Source organism: Herpailurus yagouaroundi, unplaced genomic scaffold, assembly GCF_014898765.1.
Source record: "Herpailurus yagouaroundi ecotype Mexico unplaced genomic scaffold, PumYag 160, whole genome shotgun sequence".
Taxonomy (NCBI): domain Eukaryota; kingdom Metazoa; phylum Chordata; class Mammalia; order Carnivora; family Felidae; genus Herpailurus; species Herpailurus yagouaroundi.
The window spans coordinates 23,807,355-23,828,813 of NW_024412401.1; the positions used below are offsets into that span (position 1 = coordinate 23,807,355).

General features: G+C 50.0%; 1 protein-coding gene across 1 annotated transcript; it reads left to right on the plus strand.

Annotated features, from left to right (window-relative positions):
- Positions 1–15,084: 15,084 nt before the first annotated feature.
- Positions 15,085–20,337, plus strand: FOXE1 (forkhead box E1). The gene has a single exon (XM_040481778.1). It carries the CDS (start codon positions 15,747–15,749, stop codon positions 16,863–16,865), a length of 1,119 nt encoding a protein of 372 aa, XP_040337712.1. The 5' UTR covers positions 15,085–15,746; the 3' UTR covers positions 16,866–20,337.
- Positions 20,338–21,459: the final 1,122 nt, after the last annotated feature.

Sequence of the window (21,459 nt, forward strand, 5' to 3'; positions counted from 1 at the left end):
ACCTTTACTATGCATCAGAATCACCTGGGAGAACTCTTAAAAAATATGCCGATGCCTAGGTCCTACAACAAGAGTTTCCATTTCAACTGGCTTGAGATGGGACCCAAGCATCAGTAGATTTTAAAACCCTACCAGGTGATTCCAATGTGGAGGGCTGAGAGCCAATGATCTAGGTTTACAAAGAGAGGTACAGATAGATGGATGGAGAGTAGGAAGTTAGATGGATGAGATTATAGACAGATGATTGATTGATAGATAGATAGATAGATAGATAGATGACAGATAATAGTTTTTTGAGAGAGAGAGAGAAGATAGGTAGGTTAGATAGTAGATCTGAAGTTCTGAAGGAAGGGAAGAAGGAGGAGGGGAAAGGCAGGCAGAAGAAAGGAGGGAATTTAGAATGACACAGCCAAATCAGAAATAAGCCATAATTGAGTCCCTAACTGAACAAAGAAGAGAATGAAACAAAAGTGAATGTGGAAAAATAAAATAAAAAGTTAATGTTGTCCAGCTGATGCAATGAAATTTATGCTTTGTCTCTTCTTATTCTTTTCGTTTACAGACCATACACCCTACCCTACCCTACCCTTCACAAGGATACTTGTGCTGTCTCAAAAGTTAATGAATGGGGGGCGCCTGGGTGGCGCAGTCGGTTAAGCGTCCGACTTCAGCCAGGTCACGATCTCGCGGTCCGGGAGTTCGAGCCCTGCATCGGGCTCTGGGCAGATGGCTCAGAGCCTGGAGCCTGTTTCCGATTCTGTGTCTCCCTCTCTCTCTGCCCCTCCCCCGTTCATGCTCTGTCTCTCTCTGTCCCAAAAATAAATAAATGTTGAAAAAAAAATTAAAAAAAAAAAAAGTTAATGAATGGAAAATGACTGCTTAATGAGTAAACAGTTTCCTTCTGGGGTGATAAAAAAAAGTTCTGTAGCTAGAGAAGGGCAATGGTTGCACAGCATGTGAATGTACCAAATGTCATTAATGGTAACTTTAATGTTATGTGTATTTTACCATAATAAAAAATACATTAAAGAAAGATTGATTAAAAATGTTATGGGGGGGTCACCTGGGTGGCTCAGTTGGGTAAGTGTCCGACTCTTGATTTCAGCTCAGGTCGTGATCTCATGGTTCTTGAGATGGAGCTCTGTGATGACAGGGTAGAACCTCCTTGAGATTCTCTCTCTCTCTCTCTCTCTCTCTCTCTCTCTCTCTCTGTGTGTGTGTGTCTCTCTCTCTCTCGGCGCACTCTCTCTCTCTCAAATAGTAAGTAAGTAAGTAAATAAATAAATAAATAAATAAATAAATAAATAAATAAGATGTTATCGGGCGATTGGGATGAGGTAATTATTGCCTCCAGTACTAAATTTGTTCCAGAGCCCCTGGCAGTTACGGCAAAGGAAGAAATCTGGCAGGCTATCAGGCTCTCCGTATGTTTTCTTTGTATATCAGGGTCCCCCTCTCGTTTCATTTTGCCCACTCCCTGTATTGCATGCCCAGCGAGCAAAGAGGGAACGTGGGAGTCCTTTGGAAGGTTTGACTCAGCTAGGAAAGGAGGATTTGCAGTGGCTGGGAGAGGCAAGTCGGAGCTCAGCTCCCTCCCCACTGGGGCACTCCGCATCTGCTCAGAGCCTGTCATCAAACTGCATCAGAAGAATAGCTCCTGCCACGCATGGCCTCTGCTGGTGGGTCTGAATGGCTGTTTGTTCAGCCTGAGCAGGACAAAATCAGCCCTGACAGTGATGGCCCGGTCGGTATTATGTAAGGGGACCCGGCTTACCTGCCCGTAGACAGACAAAGCAGATGATTTGACAGGCAAAACAGAGAGCGCCTCTTCACTCCCAGGCAGCCAAGGGGCTATTCAAAGCCAGGACCTGGAAGATTTTCATGAGGTGCTGACATACGAAGCCGGAATGCAGCAGGAACAAGGCAAAACTGACAGCCCGTGCAGTCAGGCATGGCAGCAACTCCGGGCATCCAAACTGGGCCTAAGGGAGCTTTGAGCAGGCCCTACCCATGAGAGAGAGACAGACAGGCAGAGACAGGGAGAGACAGAGAGCCCAAAAGAGCACTTTGGGGGAGAGGGCCCAGCTTTCAAGCCTGAGCCTTCAGCGAACCCTACCTTTGCCACCACCCTTATTATTCAACTGAGGAACATCTTCCAGACCTTTCTCCATGAAAGCACAGGACTCAGGCGCAGATGGCCAGGAGTTCTTGGGTCCTCAGCTATTGACAAGCCACCCACATCAAGGGCTGGTAGGACAGCAAAGAAAAACACAAATCAGGTACTCACCGCACGCCGGACACTAGCTAGGAGCTCTGCTCCCAGGCACTGATTTCACCTTCACAGGAGCCCTGTAAGGTAAGTACCCTGTGATCTCTATTTCGCACATGAGAAAACAGTCCTCAAAATAGTAACTTGCCCAAACTCACACAGCTGGGAGATGGCAGAGCTGGGATTGGAACCCAGGTATCTTCAGCACCCAAACCCGTGCTCTTCCTACCTAAATTGGACCATTTCACAAGATCCACAAGGCCTTGGCATCACACTCTGTTTTCAAAGTGGCACTGGCACCTTCCAGTTCTGTGCCCCTTGTCATATCCCTTTCCTTCCTGGGGACTCAGCACCTGCATCTGCAATGTGAACGGCTGGGGCAAACTGAACAAGACAGGCAGGTGAGGATGGTTGGTTGTTCACTTGTGTTAGGGTGGCATCACCGAGCTTCATTACCACACTTTCTGACTGTTCTCAAAAACCACCCCCATCCCCAGAAGAGGCTGCCCGACCTACAGGGATAACACTTTATCTGGTCCCCTCTTAGGACTCGGAAAGAGCATTCTCTGCCCTGTGTCCTGAGCAACTAGAGAGCAGAATTGCACCTGGCTTGTCTACCCCCAAAACAGCACACAACCCAGCACTGAGTAGGGATGCAATAATGCTGTTGAATGAATGAAAATGTGAATGAGTGGTTTGCCACAAGACACATCACATGTTGTGATGAAGGGCATCAGACCTGGTTCTGGCTCCATCACTCACTCACTGTGTGGCCTTGGGCCACTCACTGGCCCTCTCTGGACCTCAGCAACCCCATTTAGAAAATGAAGGGGATGAGGGGTGCCTGGGTGACTCATTCGGTTAAGCATCTGACTTTGGCTCAGGTCATGATCTCACAGTCCTTGAGTTCAAGCCCCACATCGGGCTCTGTGCTGACAGCTCAGAGCCTGGAGCCTGCTTCAGATTCTGTGTCTCCCTCTCTCTCTGCCCCTCCCCTGGTCTCTCTCTCTCTCTCTCTCTCCCTCAAAAATAATGAATAAACATTAAAAAAATTAAATGAAGGAGATGAATTAGGTACTCTCTAGCAGCCAATGTCAGCTCTGATATTGCAGAGTTAAGGGAAAAGAAAGATTCACTTTCTGCAACCCACCCTCCCTCTCCTCATAAAAAGCTGGAGCTGTATTATGGTCACATTTGAGAATAGTCAGGGAACATTCAGATCCGTAATCCCCAATTCAATCAGAAGCAGACAAACAACATTCTCAACAGTCAGATCTAGTCTATGGAACAGAGACTTGTTCATGTGTGCACAGAGTTTTAATTTTTGTTAATGTTTATTTATTTTTCAGAGACAGAGAGAGACAGAGCATGAATGGGGGAGGGGGAGAGAGAGAGGGAGACAGAATCCGAAGCAGGCTCCAGGCTCTGAGCTGTCAGCACAGAGCCTGACGAGGGACTCGAACTCACAAGCCTTGAGATCATGACTTGAGCCCAAGTTGGAAGCTTAACCGACTGAGCCACCCAGGCGCCCTATGTGCAGTGCTTTACAGTTCGCAAAGCACTTCCCCTCCCTCCTGTCATTTAAACCTCAACACAACCCTATGAGAGGGACAGGACAGATGTCACCATCTCATTAACTAACTACAAAGCTGAGGTCACAGGAATGAAATCCTGGAGGACTTCATCCCCAGAAGGTATATGGAGAAAAGCAGCAGAATTGAGATGTGAACCCAAAACCAACTCCTGACCCCAAATCCTGCCTCTTTCCTTTACACAGCTCACTTGTACACAGGTAGTGAAGAGGAGATTAACTCAGTCCATCGAAACCAGATTTGGAGGGTCACAAGTTTACCACCTGGGTGGAAAACTGCCCAGCATTTTCAAGTCAAATTTGGGGTAGGCTGGTGCAGTGCACTGCTACCAGGTGGGCTCTGGCCATGGAAAGTCAGCTGTACAGGGATGTAAGAGCCCAAAAGTCCAAGGTCAGGCATCATATGCCATCTTGGCACAGCAGTTGGAAGGATGACCCACATGCAATCGCTGAACACTGAAACACCGAAATACTGAGATGCGCCATAGATAAACAGTGACTGCCCAAACTCCCACCCCCACCCCTACCCATGCTCCCAGCTGTCTTGGTTGTCTCAGGACCTCACTTGGGATTCTCCGGAAACACAAAGAATCTACAACTAAAGGGTTAAAGCTTGAAACACTGGGGAGGGATGCTGTAGTGCAGTCCTTCATTCTGATTGCCAGGTGTTACAGTGCATACATTCTGATTGGTCAATACCCCTGTCTTGTTGGTTGGTTTTTTTTTTTTTTTTACAGCTTTATTGAGGTATAATAGGTACACAAAAAATAGCACACAGTTAGTGCACACATTTCGATGAGTTTGGATACACTAGTGAATACTATCACCCCAAATAACATACACATCTATCTCCTCCAAAAGAATCATTGTACCTGTGTGGGCGATAAGAACATTTAACATGTAATGTAGCCTCTTAACAAATTTTTAAGTGCACAACACTGTATTGTTAACTGTAGGCCCTATGTCCCACAGCACATCTCTATAACTTACTCATCTTCTATCACTGTAACTTTATACTCATTGAATAACATCCTAGTTGTTAAATATGTTTAATATTACTCCATTGGGCTAGAGAGATGATAGAGAATCTCTTAGTGCTTCTCAATCATTTTGACAAATGATTTTCTTAACAAGTATAAATTCCACAGTTCTCAAAACATGCACACATACATGTAAGGTAGATACACTTTTTTTTATAAACATTGAGAAATGTTTCATGTCCAAAAAATGACCAAAACTTCAGTAACATCTGTAAATGAATTTGCATTTATTTGTGACACAGCTTTAATGAAGACCTGTGAATGACGTAATCAATAGACAATGTCTAGTTCTCTTGGAGACTGGAGCAGACTTTGTAGTCTTTTCTTCCATGGGGTACTAATCTTGCCAACCAGATCTTCCTCCTTGATTTGACAGCTGAAGAAACTAAAGCTGGAGAGGAAATTGGACCTTCTCAAACCCACTTACCACTTGGAGCTAAAACTTGAAGTGGTTTCACATCCAAGATGCATTGTGTCTATGGGTGTTATAACCGTATAACAGGGGGTGCTGACAGGGCAGAGGACATATTGGGCCAGGCCACAGTGACTTTCATTATGGGGCAAAAATCATTCATGGAGGTAGCCAGAGCTAAGACCTACAGTCCTCTTACTGAGTGAGGCCAACCTTACAGAAGCCACTGAAGCCTGTCAGACATGGGGGAAGGTGGGAGGTTTTGCAACACAGCTCAAGCTCCAAAAAGAACCCAGGCTACCACAACTAGAGACTTGAGTGATGGAGGAGTTGGACTTCCTTACTGACCACTAGAACTTGCTCAGAGAAATCTCACTGGCCCTGGAGGCAAAGGATACAGAGAGGCCGAGGCAGAAGTGTAATAATACATGAATATACTAGGGTACTGTGATAAAAGACCTCAGTGTCTGGCAAGAAACAGACAGAGCTTAAATCCACCTCAGGTATACAGACTTGGCCAAGTTTTATTTGACCTCTCAGATCTTGATTTCTAACTCTGTAAAATGGGACTGTTCCGTGGACTGATTAAATGAACTAACATATAGATCCTGATACAGGTACCCTGCTCAACAAATGTTCTGTTTCCCAGAATCATCAGGAACAAACTCCTCCAACCTGTAGGAGAGCTACAGCCTGACATTTGGCTCAGAACCACTACCTTGTTCTGAAGGATAATTCTTTCCAGTCTGTTAATTCAGTTTTCTTCTGCCCTCGTTTCCAGCCCTTTGTCCATTCAGTTCCCCTCTCCACTCTTCCTGCAACCAGCATCACTCCAAAGCAATTTCAAACTCAGATGGGTCAGTTCTGCTAGGCACACCCAGCTAAGCCACACCCAGATTCCCAGCCCAGAGAAACTGTGAGATAATGTTTGCTGTTTAAGCCGATGATTTGGGGGTAATTTGTTACACAGCAATAAATAATAAATATATTATTAGTCATGAGGGAAACGCAAATTAAAGCTACACTGAGATGCCAGCACATACTCACTAAAAAGGGTAAAATTTTAAAAGACTGAATATATCAAATGTTGGTAAGGAGACAGAGCAACTAGAATTCTCTCATATACTGCTAGTAGAAATGAACGAAATACAGCCACTTTGTGACAAAAGTTTGGCAATTTCTTAAAAACCTAAACATACATCTCCCATCTCTGACCTAGCCATTCCTCTCTTAGGTATTTACCCAAGAGAAATAAAAACATGTGGCCACACAAAGACTTCTACACAACTATTCATAGCAGCTTTGTTTGTAAAAGCCAAAAACGGAAACAATCCAAATGTCCACCAACAAGTGAAAAGATAAACAAATTGTGATGTATCCCTATAATAGAATACTATTTAGCAAAAAAAAAAAAAAAAAAAATTAAGGGAATTGAATATTGATATCACAACATGGATGAGAATCAAAATAAATATGGTGAGTGAAAGCAGCCAGACAAAAAGAATACAGTGTGTTATTCCATTTATATAAATTCTATAAAATGTAAAATAGTCTATAGTGACAGAAGGAGATCAGTGATTGCCTTTGGATGGTGGCAGGGTGGGGCAGATAAATCAATCACAAGTGGTACAAGGAAATTTTAGGGGTGATGGATATGTTAATTATCTTGATTATTTTTTTATTTAAAAAATTTGTTAATGTTTATTTTTGAGAGAGAGAGACACACACAGACAGAGCACAAGTAGGGGAGGGGCAGAGAGAGAGACACACACAGAATCCGAAGCAGGCTCCAGGCTCTGAGCTGTTAGCACAGAACCCAACACAGGTCTAGAACTCACAGGGCACAAGATCATGACCTGAGCCAAAGTCGGACACTTAACTGATTGACCACCCAGGCGCCCCTTGATTATCTTGATTATGGTAAGTTGCAAGACCTGGAGGCAATTTGGTAGCATTATATTTAGAGCTGGTACCACAAATCTTACTCTTAGGAATTTATCTTAAAGGATATTTCAAAAGAAATAAGAAGTTCTTTTTTTTTTTTTTTAATTTTTTTTTCAACGTTTATTTATTTTTGGGACAGAGAGAGACAGAGCATGAACGGGGGAGGGGCAGAGAGAGAGGGAGACACAGAATCGGAAACAGGCTCCAGGCTCTGAGCCATCAGCCCAGAGCCCGACGTGGGGCTCGAACTCACGGACCGCGAGATCTTGACCTGGCTGAAGTCGGACGCCCAACCGACTGCGCCACCCAGGCGCCCCAAGAAGTTCTTTATACAAACACCTTCATAGTAGGACCACCTATATCAAAGGTATTGGGAATTACCTAATTGCCCAGCCAGTATGACAGGGTTAAATCAACACTAGACCATTTTATTCACAATTATAGATGAAAAATGGAAAGTAAGGGGCAACATGTAGTTATGTTTACAAAATAATGCAAATGCGTTGTGTACAAAGACTACAGAATTGTACATATACAATGATAACACCTATGCAAACATACATACATGTGTAAGAATACAAAGGAGAAAAAAAAACAGAACATAGGAAAACCTAGTAGGTGAATGATAGGTAATTGGCATGTGAGTGACTTTTTTCTTCCTGTTTTGTCTCCTGTAATGTTATAATGTTTTCATAACAGTTTTTAAAATATTTCCTTTGTTGGTTTTGGCTCAGTCTCCCAAACTGGTGATTATTCTGAGTCTTGCATCTATCAGCTACCAGCATCAGCATCTCAGCGTGGTCAGCCACAAGCTCGATCAGCTTGCCTTCTATGTTTTCTAAATTGTGGACAAAATGCTGAACAGAACTAGGGTGTGGTGTTGAATGACACACTCTTTTCTTCTTGGTGAAAATCTTCCATTGCTGCTAGTCTGTTTTGTTTTTTTTTTCAATACCATAGACGACAGAAACCCATTTCCCAAGGAAGGAGGAATACTAGGAGATGGTCAGCAAAGCGAACCTAAACGAGATGGAGCTGCTTATCTGAGTCTGCACCATCTTATTCATTGGGTAAAGCCAATCCCAATCATCCCTGGCCAGAAAACTGTGCTCACAATCAGAGGCAGCTCCGCAAACCACAAATAGGAAATAGTAGGCGTCTATGAGAAAGTTAGAACGTTGAAAAAGCCCTAGGCCAGAGCTCAGGAAATATAGAAAGCCACATACACCACCCACAGAAGGTAAGAGCCCCTAAAGGGACCCCAGAAGCAGTCTCTCACCTCCTCCCTACTTTTGGAGCATGTCCAAACACAATCAGGAGGGCAAGCCCAGATCCCCTAACTGGCCCCACAGCCCCTGGAGTCCTACCCTATGGGTGGAGCACATGGACAGTTTCAGAACTAAAGAATATGCCTATGAATATACCCAGCCCAATGCTGAAGCCTTCCCCCACCCTCCTGCCAAAAGGTTGGGCCAGATCTGCCTGGGCAGAAACCCAGACTGCATGCAAACCCAAGGCCCTTCCCTCATTTCCTGCTTATCACCTGTGACACCCCTCTTTCTGTAGACATACACCAGGCTAGATGGCATATCTAATCATGCCTTTCAGATCCAGTGCTCTGCCCGCTCTCCTGGATGTACCCCCAAGGTCCAGTTAGTGACAAGCCTGAGATCTGCAGGTGTCATGATACATTCATGTATTTAAAGTATGTAAAGAGTTTTAAAACAGTATGCACATAGAAGAGTACTGCGATATCAGTAACCTTCACAACTCTTTTATGACATTAGTATCATCCCCATTTTATAGATTGAAAAGTTGAGGCTGAGAGTGGCTAAGTTGCCAAAGGTCACAGAGCTAGGAAGAGGTAGAAACAGGAAGTGACCCAGGAGCGGGTGACTCTAAGTAACTGGCTCTCACATCAGGGCCACATTGTACCTTGTGCCAGGCCCTATGTTTGTGACCCAGGTGCCCAGCTCCATGAGATCCCAGTTCCTGCCACGAAGGAGCTCCCAGAGAAGAACAGTCACATTAACCAAATCATTACACCACCAAACATGTGACAAGTGCCCAAATCCAAACATGCTGGGGCAGGTTCAAAAAGGGAGTGTTCGACTTACTCAGGCATAAAAAGGAGGACTTCCCAGAAGAGGAGACGTTTAAGCTGAGGTGGGGATGGGGGCAGCTTTTCCAGTCTGAGGGCGTGAACTTACCCAAGGGAACTGGAGAACACTTGCTGGAAGTACTCCGAAGTTGGGGGCAGTGGAGACCAAGTAAAAGAGGACAGGTGGGAAGGGGCTGCATTGTGTAGCCAGGCCAAGGAAGGGGCATGTGATCTGGCCTTGGATCAAGGGGAGCCACGGAGGATCTTTAAGCAGCCAAGTGGCTTGGTTTCTGCAGAGACAGACAGTGGGAGTGCCCTACTGAGGACAGTTTGGGGCCTTAGACTTGTCTGGAAGGCTGGCACCAGATTACTCTGTGTCCCTTCACCTCAGCAGAGGTGGGGGGTAGTGAGGGACTCTGAGAGGCCTTTGGGCAGAAAGGCCAAGGATCAGGACGCCCACCAGCTGTCGCATCCTCCTGGCTGGATGTCCCTCCATCCCTCCTTGCCGCTGTCCACACCATCCCCTGGGAGGGAAGAGACTGGCGTGGGCAGCCTGGCCCTGGCTGGAGTGTGCAGCCCCCCTTACTTCCCACTAGCGGGCTGGAAGGGGAAGATGGGCACGGTCTTACTCATACACAGAGGCAGAAAGACAGATGGTGAGACCGGAGAGAGACACACACACTCCCAGCCCTGGAGATATACAGAAGCCCAAAAATGCCCTAAGGAAAGAGGCCAGAGGAGAGTTGGACCACCTGCACATGCTTCCGGGATACACTGTCTTCCAGTTCCCCAGACCATGGCCCTGAGCAACCAGCCAGCCAGCGGTATTGGGTTCTCAGAGGGGCCTGCCTGAGGCACCGTGCCAAGCTCTAACCACCCCAGCCGGGGGGCCTGGACCCAGCTATCAGCAAACCATCCTGATGAACTCAAGTGCCAGGCGGCAGGGGACATCAAGGATCCCAATCGGAGGCCTCGGTTCTAGGACAAGCCTGGCTTGAAGAGGGGGAACAGGTCCCGGTCTCTTCCTGTGTGCCTCAGGTGGTTGAATTAGAATGCTGTCTAGTGCATTTCCCCTTTGAGGGGGAAAGGGGAGTAATCAACAGCCCTTTTGAGATTGTCTTGCAAACCAGGAACTCTATCTCCCAACATAAACATCCATAATTTTACGTGCCAATTGCGGGCTTCTCCGAGTCCCAAAGCCGTACATAGAGCACGGAAAAACCTAACAAACCCGGACGCCCGACGATCCCAGAGCGCTGCTCCTGCGCCCACGGTGCCAGAATCTAAGGACGTGCGCCCGCCGGCCAGGCTGAGAAGACCCAGGCTGTTGTTCTCATTGCCATCTCAGACCGGGTCCTCCGCTTTCCCAGGAGAGTCCACCGCCAACGCCGACCTCTCTCCCGCCCGGCGGCCGGCTCCTTCTGAGCCTACGAGGATCGCGCCTAGAGTTCCTCGGTCCTGGCGGGGAACGCGCGCTGAGCGCCGGAGAGAGTGGGGCGCGGGCAAGGTGGAGGCAGAGCTCAGGCTGGACTTTGCCCCAGACTCGCGCGCGCGGTGGGCCAAGTCCGCGCGCTCTCGGAGCCAGCTTGCCCTATTCGCCGCCACGGCTGAGCTCCTGGATGTCCGAGTTGGCTCCTGAGCTCCCCGCCACGGGGACTGGCGGGCAGGGTTGGGAAAAGGTTGTAGAGCAGGGATTGGGAGCAAAGAACGACGCGAGGCGCTTCGTGGGGGTGAGTCGGAAGGCTGCTGGCAGTGCTAGCTAGGCAGGGTGGCGGGAAGCAGAGGGCACCCCTCTCTGGGCCCCAGTTCCTCCAATCTGTCTCCGGCAGTGACTATAATTCTGCGTTCACGGAGTTTAAGTGAGCCAATGGCTCAGAGTCCGGTTGCCCCGACCCAGCTCCAGGGGTCCCTGAGCCGCGCTATGCGTGGAAAGAAACCACACCCAAGGGGCCTGGAAGTCTAAACACCCTGGGCTAAACTGCCGAAAACGTTGAACTTTAATCAACCGCTGCTTCTTCAAGGAGTGCGTCTTATCTCCGTCCATAAGTGAGAACGACTTGACTTTCCCCCAGCAGCTTTTTTTCCCCCCAGATTGAAGTTTTGCCCTGAAAACAATTTAAAAGGCGGAGAAAACAATCACGGGTCAGTGACGCGTCCTACTCCATCCTCTCTTTTCTCCGGAAGAAGGGCAACAGGTAGGAGATGTCCCACTTCACAGATGGGGAAACTGAGGTCTGAAAGAGTAGCAGATGGCTCAAGTCCTCTGGGCCAGTAATGAGTGTGACACGGGCCCCCTTTGTGGCAGTGTCTTGTTCTGATGTTCTCTGAAGCCATACAGCCTGCTGACCCTGACTGATTGTCCCAGAGTAAACCAAACAGAGGTCACTGTATTCCTAAGGTCCCAAGATTCTTGGATCTGATTTGCAAGCATCAGGACCTGAAGTTTCCATTGTCATTTGCTTAGGAGAGTGACCCAGTCCAGGCCAGTAAGCACAACTGAGGCTCTGAGAGCTCAGGGAAAGACACAGAGGCTGTGGGCCCAGGAGATAAGGAGCCCAAGATGCAAGTTTCCCTTGCAGCTCACTACCACCTCTGCAAGACTTTAAGCAATCCCTTTGGCAATCTGGGCCTAGTTTCCTTCCGGCTTGTATTTCCAAGATTTCCTTAGGGAGAAGAGCTAGTTACCTTTGCATCTGCATCATTTGGGTCAAGAGATATGGAGGAATTTTCCATAACTCTGTGGATCCCCTCCTTTTTATTTACAAACCCTCCAAGGACACTTTAAAACTGGGGAAAGTAGTTGTTGGGAGAAGAGCTGCAAGGTCTCCTACAAACCACCAGCATCCCACCCCCCCCCCCGGCCGGCCCCCCAAAAACTGAATGTAAAATGGCCTTTGGGGTTTTCCCAAAAGAGGAATACACGCAGGGCTGGAAGCAGGTGCAAAGGAGATGGAAATCACCCAGCAGCCGCCCACATCGGCACCAACCCACCCCTGCTAAACTAGGAGGATGATCTTCAAGCTTCCAAATGGTTGTCAGTGATGTCTGCTGCCCCCACAAATGTTAGGGAGCACTGCACCAGAGAAGAGGGAGGACTTGACCAGAGAAAAGGGGAAAAATGCCCAGGCATCAAGGGGGATCAATTTGTATAAGTTTTCATCCAAACAGTAAACTCATTTAATTCAAATTTTGCATCATGGGTTTTTGGAATCTTCAAAGCACAAAATTTTGAAATGTATTATTAAAATAAAACGTCTATGGAATAGAATCTTAAGGCTCCTTTGATCATGAAAATCTTGACCTTAGGAATTCTAATCTCAGGATGCTAACACTTGGTCTGATGCACACACAGGTGTGGCTCTGTAGCAGCAAAATCCGAGAAAAAGGGGTCAGGATTTTAGAAGAATGGGCTCACAGACACAAAACTTTGAGGATCAAGATATCCTGAGACACGAGGCTTCTAACTATAGCCATTGGGGCTTAAAAGTAAAGACTCATAAAGTCATAGGACCAACCATTAAAGCATACGGTCACAAATATTATAAGAATTATCAGAATTAGAGTTTTTGAGTTACAGAATAGTGGATGCAGTACTGACATTTGGTAATTCTTTGGATCCAGTACTACCAACATTTTGGAATTAAGAAAGAATAGAGGTGTGGATTTATAGGACCCAAATCTTCTAATCAGACATTCTTAGGCAGGAATTCAAATTAAGTAATATATACTTCAGAGTTATGAAAATATCTAAAAACTAAGGAAGTCGCAGCTCCCAGTAGTAGCATCATATTTTCAGGCACAAAATCTTAGTCCCAGCATCTCATTATGAGGACTACACTTTTACATTTGACCAGAAGCTTAAAGTCATAGGAATATAATCACAGTTAAAGAGCTTAGGCTTCTGGTCATGGACGCTTAGAATTACAGAATCACATTATTTGATTTATGGAAACACGTTAGGATAGTGGTCCAAAATTAAAAATAGAACATTAAAAACAGAACCACAAAATTCAGTACTGAAATATTGTTATGATGTGATCTGGTTAAAATAAAATTGTTTTAAACTTTTTTCCCCATTTTACAACAAAAAATATGTAACATCGAAATCTGGATTTTCGCATTTTCGTTACTTTGTTAGAAGGAAACTGAGAGTTTTGCTGAACGAGTGAAAAAGCACTCTCCAGTCGTTCGAGGGCCCATCCGCTGAGGAAGGTCTACATGCAAACCGCGCTTCTGTTTACAAACCCGGATCCGCCAAGCGGGGATCGGGGCTCTCTGCCTCTTTCTTCCGAAGGTACGTGCCCAATGCTCAGCGGGGCTCAACCCACAGAGAGCTCACCGCCACGAAGGACGCGACTAAAACCCCTGGAGGACGTGTCGCCCGCGCTCTGGAGACTCGCTCCGCCACGCCCTACACCCACAGCCCCGCGGAAAGCTGCACCCCGGCTGGAATCTCTGGAGTCGGCGCTAAGGCCCGGATTCCTAAGGGCAGAAGGAGCCTCCTCCGAGGTCTGCACATGCCCTCCCGCCCCCAATTCACAGAGGAGAAAATTGAGGCCCCGCTTGGGACAAAGGACGGGCCCGAGGTGTCCCTGTGCAAGACCACAAAGAGAACCCAGGCTAATGGGGCGGCCGCAGCTGGGAGTCTCTCTCGCTTGAGGCGGGAGATCCCGCCCTGGGGGATGGCCGGAAACGAACTCAGAAACCGGACACCCGCGAAGCAAACGGGTCCCCCCTGCCCGTCCTTTCCCCCGGGAGACGTGCCCACCTGGAGCGCCCTCACCTCCCCCAGCCTCTCGCAGCCCTCGCGCCCCTCTGCGGGAAGGCCCCCGGGGGTCCTGGGAGCCACGCGGAACCCTCCCTGGCCTGGGTGAACTGGAGGAGGAGGTTACTACGAGAGGACAGAAGCCTAGCCTTCATCCTCTTTAAGCTGTGTGCCACTTTCCGTCATATAGAGGGGTCCTGAGTCACCCAAAGACAGATGGTGGGGGTGGGGTGGCCTTTCCCTAAATGTCGATAACGGAAGGTCTCTTGAGGTGCAAACCCTCCGTGCAGTCGAGGAACCTGGGGCTCAAAAAGAGAAAGTGGCTGCCTCAGGCACAGAGGGGGCAAAGAGCAGTCCTAACAGAGACGCAAGTGTGAGACTCCGCTAGCCGGCAAAGTCGCGGTGAGGCCAGGGCAAGTCACCTCCTCTATGGGGCCTTGGAATCCCCGTCTGAAAGATGAGGGACTGGACGGGCAGCCCTGACTGGAGTTTGAAAATCATCCTTGAAATATCTTAAGAGCCAGCCACCTGGAAGGTCTCCCTTCCCCATCCCCTGCCCCACAAGAACCAAGCGCCCCCTCCGCCAATTCTCACCCTCTCTGGACAATAAAAAATGAAGCGAGCCTGTCCTTTCACTGCGGGCCCCAGCCCTCTGCAGAGGCTGGTAAAGTCCAGAAGCTCTGAGTTCCGGCGCCGAGGTCTCCCGAGACGGTTCCCGGCCTCTCCCGGCCTCAGTCTCCCCGTCGGCGCGTAGGGAGGCCGTCCCCGGGCGGTCTCCGAGAGCCCTCCCAGCTCTGACGTTGTGGGGCTCCCGCCGCGCCTCCACCGCTGCTCCCACCTGCAGAGGTGCGCGCGGGCCCAGGGGGCGGGCGGTCGGGGGGCGGGCGGGGACGGGGCGCCGCCCCAAGCTTCCTGGCGCCTTTAAGGAGAGAAGCCGGTGGAGGGAGGAGCCGTCCGGGTGTGTGCAAGGGAGCGCCTCGCCTGCGGTCTCGGCGGCCGGAGGCCAAAGCTGCGGAGAGGAACAGTCGCCGCGCTGCGCCTGCAGCTCGCCTCTTTACCCTCCACCGGCTGGGCCGCACAGGCGCGGTCTAGGCAGCCCCCACCGGAGTGCCTCAAGTCTGCACTAACTGCCCTCGCTTCAGGCCTTCCGGCCCGCAGCTTCCTCTGGGCGCAGGACTCGACGACGGTTAGCCCCAGGTCAGCGGGAGGCACAGACCAGCTGCAGGCGCCCCAGCCCTAGACCGTTTCCGGGCCCCTTGACCGCCTGGCACCAGCGCGCAAAGGGCCCTTCAGACCGCGACTAGGGCCTAGTCCCGCTCCCGACACCGCTGCCGGCTCCTGGCCTCGAGCTGCAGAACACGAGCAGAGCCGTCGGTGGGCGGGACACTCCTGAGCCTCCGTCTGCCCCGATTCAGCCCGGAAACCGAGAGCGCCAAGACTCCAGCGCACCCCTGGAGAAGCTGTGCTCCGAGTGCCAGCCCGCAAGGACTCCCAGAGCTCTCCGCAGAGGGGTCCAGGGCCCACTCCTTTGGCCAGCAGCCCGGCCCCGCAGCCTCCGAGACCCGCCCCCGCCCCTCGACAGTAGCGGGCGGCGGGGACGCCCAGGACGCGGGACGGCTGCGCCATGACGGCTGAGAGCCGGCCGCCGCCGCCGCCGCCTCAGACGGAGGTGCTGGCGGCCGTGAAGGAGGAGCGCAGTGAGGCGGCGACCGGGGTCCCAACGGAGGCCACGGGTCGCGGCACCGGTGGGCGTCGGCGGAAGCGCCCCCTGCAGCGCGGAAAGCCACCCTACAGCTACATTGCGCTCATTGCCATGGCCATTGCGCACGCGCCTGAGCGCCGCCTCACGCTAGGCGGCATCTACAAGTTCATTACGGAGCGTTTCCCCTTCTACCGCGACAACCCCAAAAAGTGGCAGAACAGCATCCGCCACAACCTGACGCTCAACGACTGCTTCCTCAAGATCCCGCGCGAGGCTGGCCGTCCAGGCAAGGGCAACTACTGGGCGCTCGACCCCAACGCCGAGGACATGTTCGAGAGCGGCAGCTTCCTGCGCCGCCGTAAGCGCTTCAAGCGCTCGGACCTCTCCACTTACCCAGCCTACATGCACGACGCGGCGGCTGCCGCCGCCGCTGCCGCCGCCGCCGCCGCTGCCGCCATCTTCCCGGGAGCAGTGCCCGCTGCGCGCCCGTCTTACCCCGGCGCCGTCTACGCAGGCTATGCCCCGCCGACGCTTACCGCGCCGCCTCCTGTCTACTACCCCGCTGCGTCGCCAGGACCGTGCCGCGTCTTCGGCCTGGTGCCTGAACGGCCACTCAGTCCAGAACTGGGCCCCGCGTCGTCGGGGCCCGCGGGTTCCTGCGCCTTTGCCTCGGCCAGCGCCTCTGCAGCCACCACAGGCTACCAGCCTGCAGGCTGCGCGGGGGCCCGACCTACCAACCCCTCTGCCTACGCGGCCGCCTACGCAGGCCCCGATGGCGCGTACCCGCAGGGCGCAGGCAGTGCCCTCTTCGCAGCGGCTGGCCGGCTGGCGGGGCCCGCCTCGCCCCCCGCGGGTGGCAGCAGTGGTGGCGTTGAGACCGCAGTGGACTTCTATGGGCGCACATCGCCCGGCCAGTTTGGAGCGCTGGGGCCTTGCTACAATCCTGGGGGGCAGCTCGGAGCCGGCAGTGGAGGCGCCTATCATGCTCGCCATGCGACTGCCTACCCTGGCGGGGTGGATCGATATGTGTCCGCCATGTGAGCCGAGCTTTCGGTCGAAAATTCATAGATATCTCGGCTCTCCACATGAACTAAGTTTCCCTGAGACCTGAGAACAGGACTGAAGAGAGGATTTGAGAGCCACGTGGAAGGGACAGAGAGGGCAGGAGAGGCATACATAGCCTCCCAGCGCACCGCGTACACACCGGTCCGCTTTGGAAATTGGAGGATGTGGGGAGAGGCAGCGAGGGCCCACGGACTGGGATAAAGGACCCTCAGTAAGGCGAAGCTCCAAAGGACATGCCTTTCACATTCTACTGGTGAGGGTACTTGGCGATAATGGGGGCGCAGCGTAGTGCGTACACCAGAGTCTAGGTCTGAACTGTGGAGAATCACCACCATGTCTTCACTCATCCCCGTATTGCAAGAAACTCGGCCGGGCCTTTTACACGGTTCTGCTTCTTGCGCCTTTGATTACTACAGCAAAGGCTCCAATAGCGCCTTCCTTAAGGTGAGGAAGATGAGTTTGCAAGAGAAGTAGCCCCCTCCTTTAAAAAAAAGGGGGGGGGGGGTTCTGCTTCTCTTGACCTGGGGCTGGTTTTCCCTGCCTTTGAGAACTGCAGACCTGGCTCTTAGTCTGGAGACTGTGCCTCAGCTCCAGAGTGTGACCTAATCCCATCGCCCACATCCCCAGTCTCTTCATCTGCCATACAAGAGGGCTGCAGGATTCGACGCCATATGGCCTTTAAGGGCTGCGTCATCGTGGATGCTGCCCTGCGAATCTGGCAGCATCGGTGGGCCACCCAGGGCCTGACCCTATTCCCAAGAACTGGAACAGAGCTTAGGACAAGCTCCTGCCCTGAAGTCTCTGGATTGGTTCCAGGCAGCAATTATATTATAATTTCTTGAACCTTTTGAGCATGATGTGCTGATCATTCGGCAGCTGTTATGCTAGGTCATAAATTGGGTTTTCCAATGAGACAGGTAAAAATACATTTGTCCATTGTCCACGCTTTCATTTCAGTAAGTGACCCTGCACCAAATTGGAAAACTAAAATTCAAAGAGACGACAGGACTCAGGGCAGCCCTTTGGTTTCGGCTTGTTGAGGTGGCTCTACCATCCCTGGCAGTCTCTGCAGTACAAAAAGGAAAGAGAAAAATTAACTGGGTCCGTCAGTGAAGTAAGCTTTAGAAAGAAACTGGATTTTTAACTTTGTTTTGTATCCGTTCGTTTTAAACATCAAGCTGACCCAAAGCAGAGAAAACTCAACTGCATTCCCACCTTTCTCTTAAGATACCTTGTTAAGTTTTTATTCTGGAACCAAAATTTCCAGGGTTAAATACTTCAGAGGCTCGGTATGCAGCTCTCAGATAAACCTGAGTGTTCAGATGAACTGTTTTAATAAAAAATCTTTGATCAAGTGAGTTCTGGCAAGAGAAACTCTGCACCTTTCTGAGTAGTTAACTTGCTAGCGAAGGGGTGGGGGTTGCGTGAGAAAGACTGAAAACCAGTGGTAATTTTTATTTTTAATCTTGGGAATTGTGCTCTCTTGTTCACAAAGGCATGCGAATGTGATTCAGTCCAGACGGGTATTTGTCTAAATGAGTACTGTCCAGAATGGAAACTACACGTGTAATTTAAAATTTTCTAGTAGCCACATTAATAAACAGTTGAGATTAACTAATATATTGTATTTAAGCCAATATAGCCAAACTATCATTTCAACATATAATCAATATAAAAATTTGTTGAGATATTTTACCTTTTTCATACTAAATCTTCAAAATCTGGAGTGCATTTACACTCACAACTCATCTACATTTGGACTAGCCACATGCCAAGTGCTCAATAGCAGTATGTGGCTGATGGCTACCGTACTGGACCCTACGGGTCTAGATGCTGGTCTTTCCTGACTTCAGTGGTGGGTAAATGACCATCTGGAGGCAGGAGGTCTCTGGAGAACTGGCCTTGCTGTCTGGGTCCAGATTCCACATCCAGCCCTGCGTCCTTGCAAAAGTGTAGGTATTGGGCCCCTCTCGTCTCCATATAGACCCTTGCAGGTGTTAAATTCAAAGGTTCTCCATGGGCATGCTAGACAGTCTGGCTCTCCCAGCCCAGAAGTCAAGATGCCTTGCCTAATTGGTAGTGGCCAGAAATTGAGAGCCCTCTCTCAGGGGTTTAGTACTGGACTAGCAAGGGCCCAGGAGCCATATTTGGGCTGGGAAAGGGCGGTCTATATGCCCAGTTAGTGCGGTAGTTGACCTTTTGTCTCTTTTTTAACTACCAAGTCGACTGGAGGAGTCCCTTTTCCTCCAGTGTCCACGTTTGTGAAGGGGAATTTGTGACTCCTGCCACGGAGTGTCCTCCTTAAGCTAAAGGGGACAAGAGAGGTGAAAAGCGCTTGTGAACTATAAAGTGCTGGGCACAGGAGGGCTTTAAAATTTTAAAGCGTAGCCTTATCCCAAAGCCTGGGGAGCGTGGGGGTAAAGCTCCGGGAGCGGGAAGGTTGGGGTGGGAAAGTGCATGCGACTCGGCACCCTCCGCCCAATTTGTCGACTAGGACCTCAGGTGCGATTTTGTCCAAAGAGAGGGTCTGTGCCTGGAGAAAGAGGACGCCTTGAGGGAGGGAACTGGGTGTGTGCAGAGGCAGCCTGGAGAAGACAGGGAAACGCTCCAGAGCTCCAGAGTCAGCCCTTCTCGGCCTCTTTCGGGCCACATCCGAAGCTCGCGGGCCACCCGGCCTGCCTAGAATGGGTGCTGCGCAGGCGAGTGAGCGCGGCTCCGGCTTCAACCACAGCCTGGCAAGTGAGCGGGCCGACCCTGCAGTCCTCAGGACTCTAATCTTGAGAACATTTCACTGCAGCATCTTGGAACATGCCAACTCTATGAATCCCCAAACAGTGGAACACAACCTCTCGGTTCCCCCATCTGGGAGCTCAGAATCGGGAGGCGCGTTTCTTTATTTTTTTCCTCTTCTTCCTATGCATGAAACTAGAAAAATCGTTTGCCCCTCTCTGGGCCCTGCACCCCAGCGTCGTGTGCAGGCGCCCCCGGGCTGTGGGTAATTAGATGCGTTCTTCCCTAATTGCCCAAGGCTCGTTAGAATTCGCCCCAGAGCTGTAACATTTATTTTCTTTCAAATTAACTTTGCTTGCAATTAAGCTTAGGAAACCAGCAACAAAAGCAGACTTGGCCTGAGGTCGTTTACTACGAAAACGGATTAGGGAACTTTTTCCCTCAATTTAAGGGGAAAGATTCCTGCGGCCAGCGTTTGGGGGAAGTGTCCAGACAGCAGAGGTAAAGGGGGGCAGGAAGCTGCTGGCGGCGCTTGTAGATGGTAACCGTCTTTGGCCTTCCTTCACATCTCCGTGATTCGTGTGCCCAGAGGAGTAAGGGTGATGTCGTTGAAATAAATTCGGGACGGTTTCAGCTGAATTACAAACCCATGACATGAAGCTAATGTATATAGTTACAGTTTACCCCGCTGGCTCATAAACATAATCTCATTTACTAAGAACTTTGTGAGGATTTTCTTTTATTAAAATTAAGTTTTTTCTTATTACAAAATTGGTACATCTTCATTGTAAAAATAATAATAACACAAGTTAGAAAGAAAGAAATCAAAGGAATCCATAGATTTCCCAGAGAAAGCACAGCAAACACCTCGGTGAGTATGTTTTCTAGTTTTTGTTTTTGTTTTTCCTACGCAGGAGACCTGAGTCTCAACTTTTTCACTGAAATCCTGTAAGATCTTGAACAAGTCCCTTCCTGCACTGAGTAGGCCTCATTTTCACCATCTACAAAACTAGATGGCAGGTCTCTTTTACTCTCACATTCTTGAAGTTCTCTGTTTTTGTTCATATGAATCCCGGAGGCAGGGCCAGGACACCCTTCCTGCTATTTTACATAAGAGGCTGAGGCCCTGAGGCCTTGCCACTCCAAGTGTGGGCCTTAGACCAGCTGCATGGGCATCCCGTGGAAGCTCACTAGAAATGCAGAATCTCAGGCCATACCCCAGATCTACTGGACCAGAACCTGCATTTCAGCAAGACCCTCAGGTGATTCATATGCCTAGGTAAAGAGGCAGATATTTAGAGAAATGAAAAAACATGTGTTAAGTTGTTGAGATCAACGATCTCAGACTACCTTCCAGGAGCCTGCTGTTTTCTGACCAAAGTCCCCAACCAGTGATCCAGTGCTATTGTGAGGCTCTGGCTGCACAGAGGAGAGTGCTGGGCTGCAAGGGGAGAAGTTGGTCCGAGTGAAGCATTTCGTCTCCTCCCTTGGGTGTATTTTCTGCGTCTTGGAATCTAGCCCTAGAATACATCTCACCTCATGTTCCCAGCCATATGGGTGACTGTGACATGGCATTCAACAAAGGTATACCTGAAAGCATCTTGAAAGCTGAGGTGCCAGTTGGAGCCAGAGCAAGAACCCAGGCTTCTGAGGCACTTTGGAGACCTTGGGTTCTGGTCTCTGTACCCTCCCTAAGCAGCAGTCATTGCCCAAGTATGGAATAAACTTGGCCTCTGATACCTCAGTTCCAGCCCCAAATTTCGGGTAGTTGGGGGTTTTGGAGGAAAAAGGCTCTCTTCTTGGGACACAGTGGCCAGCAGGAAGGGGTCCCTATCTCTGA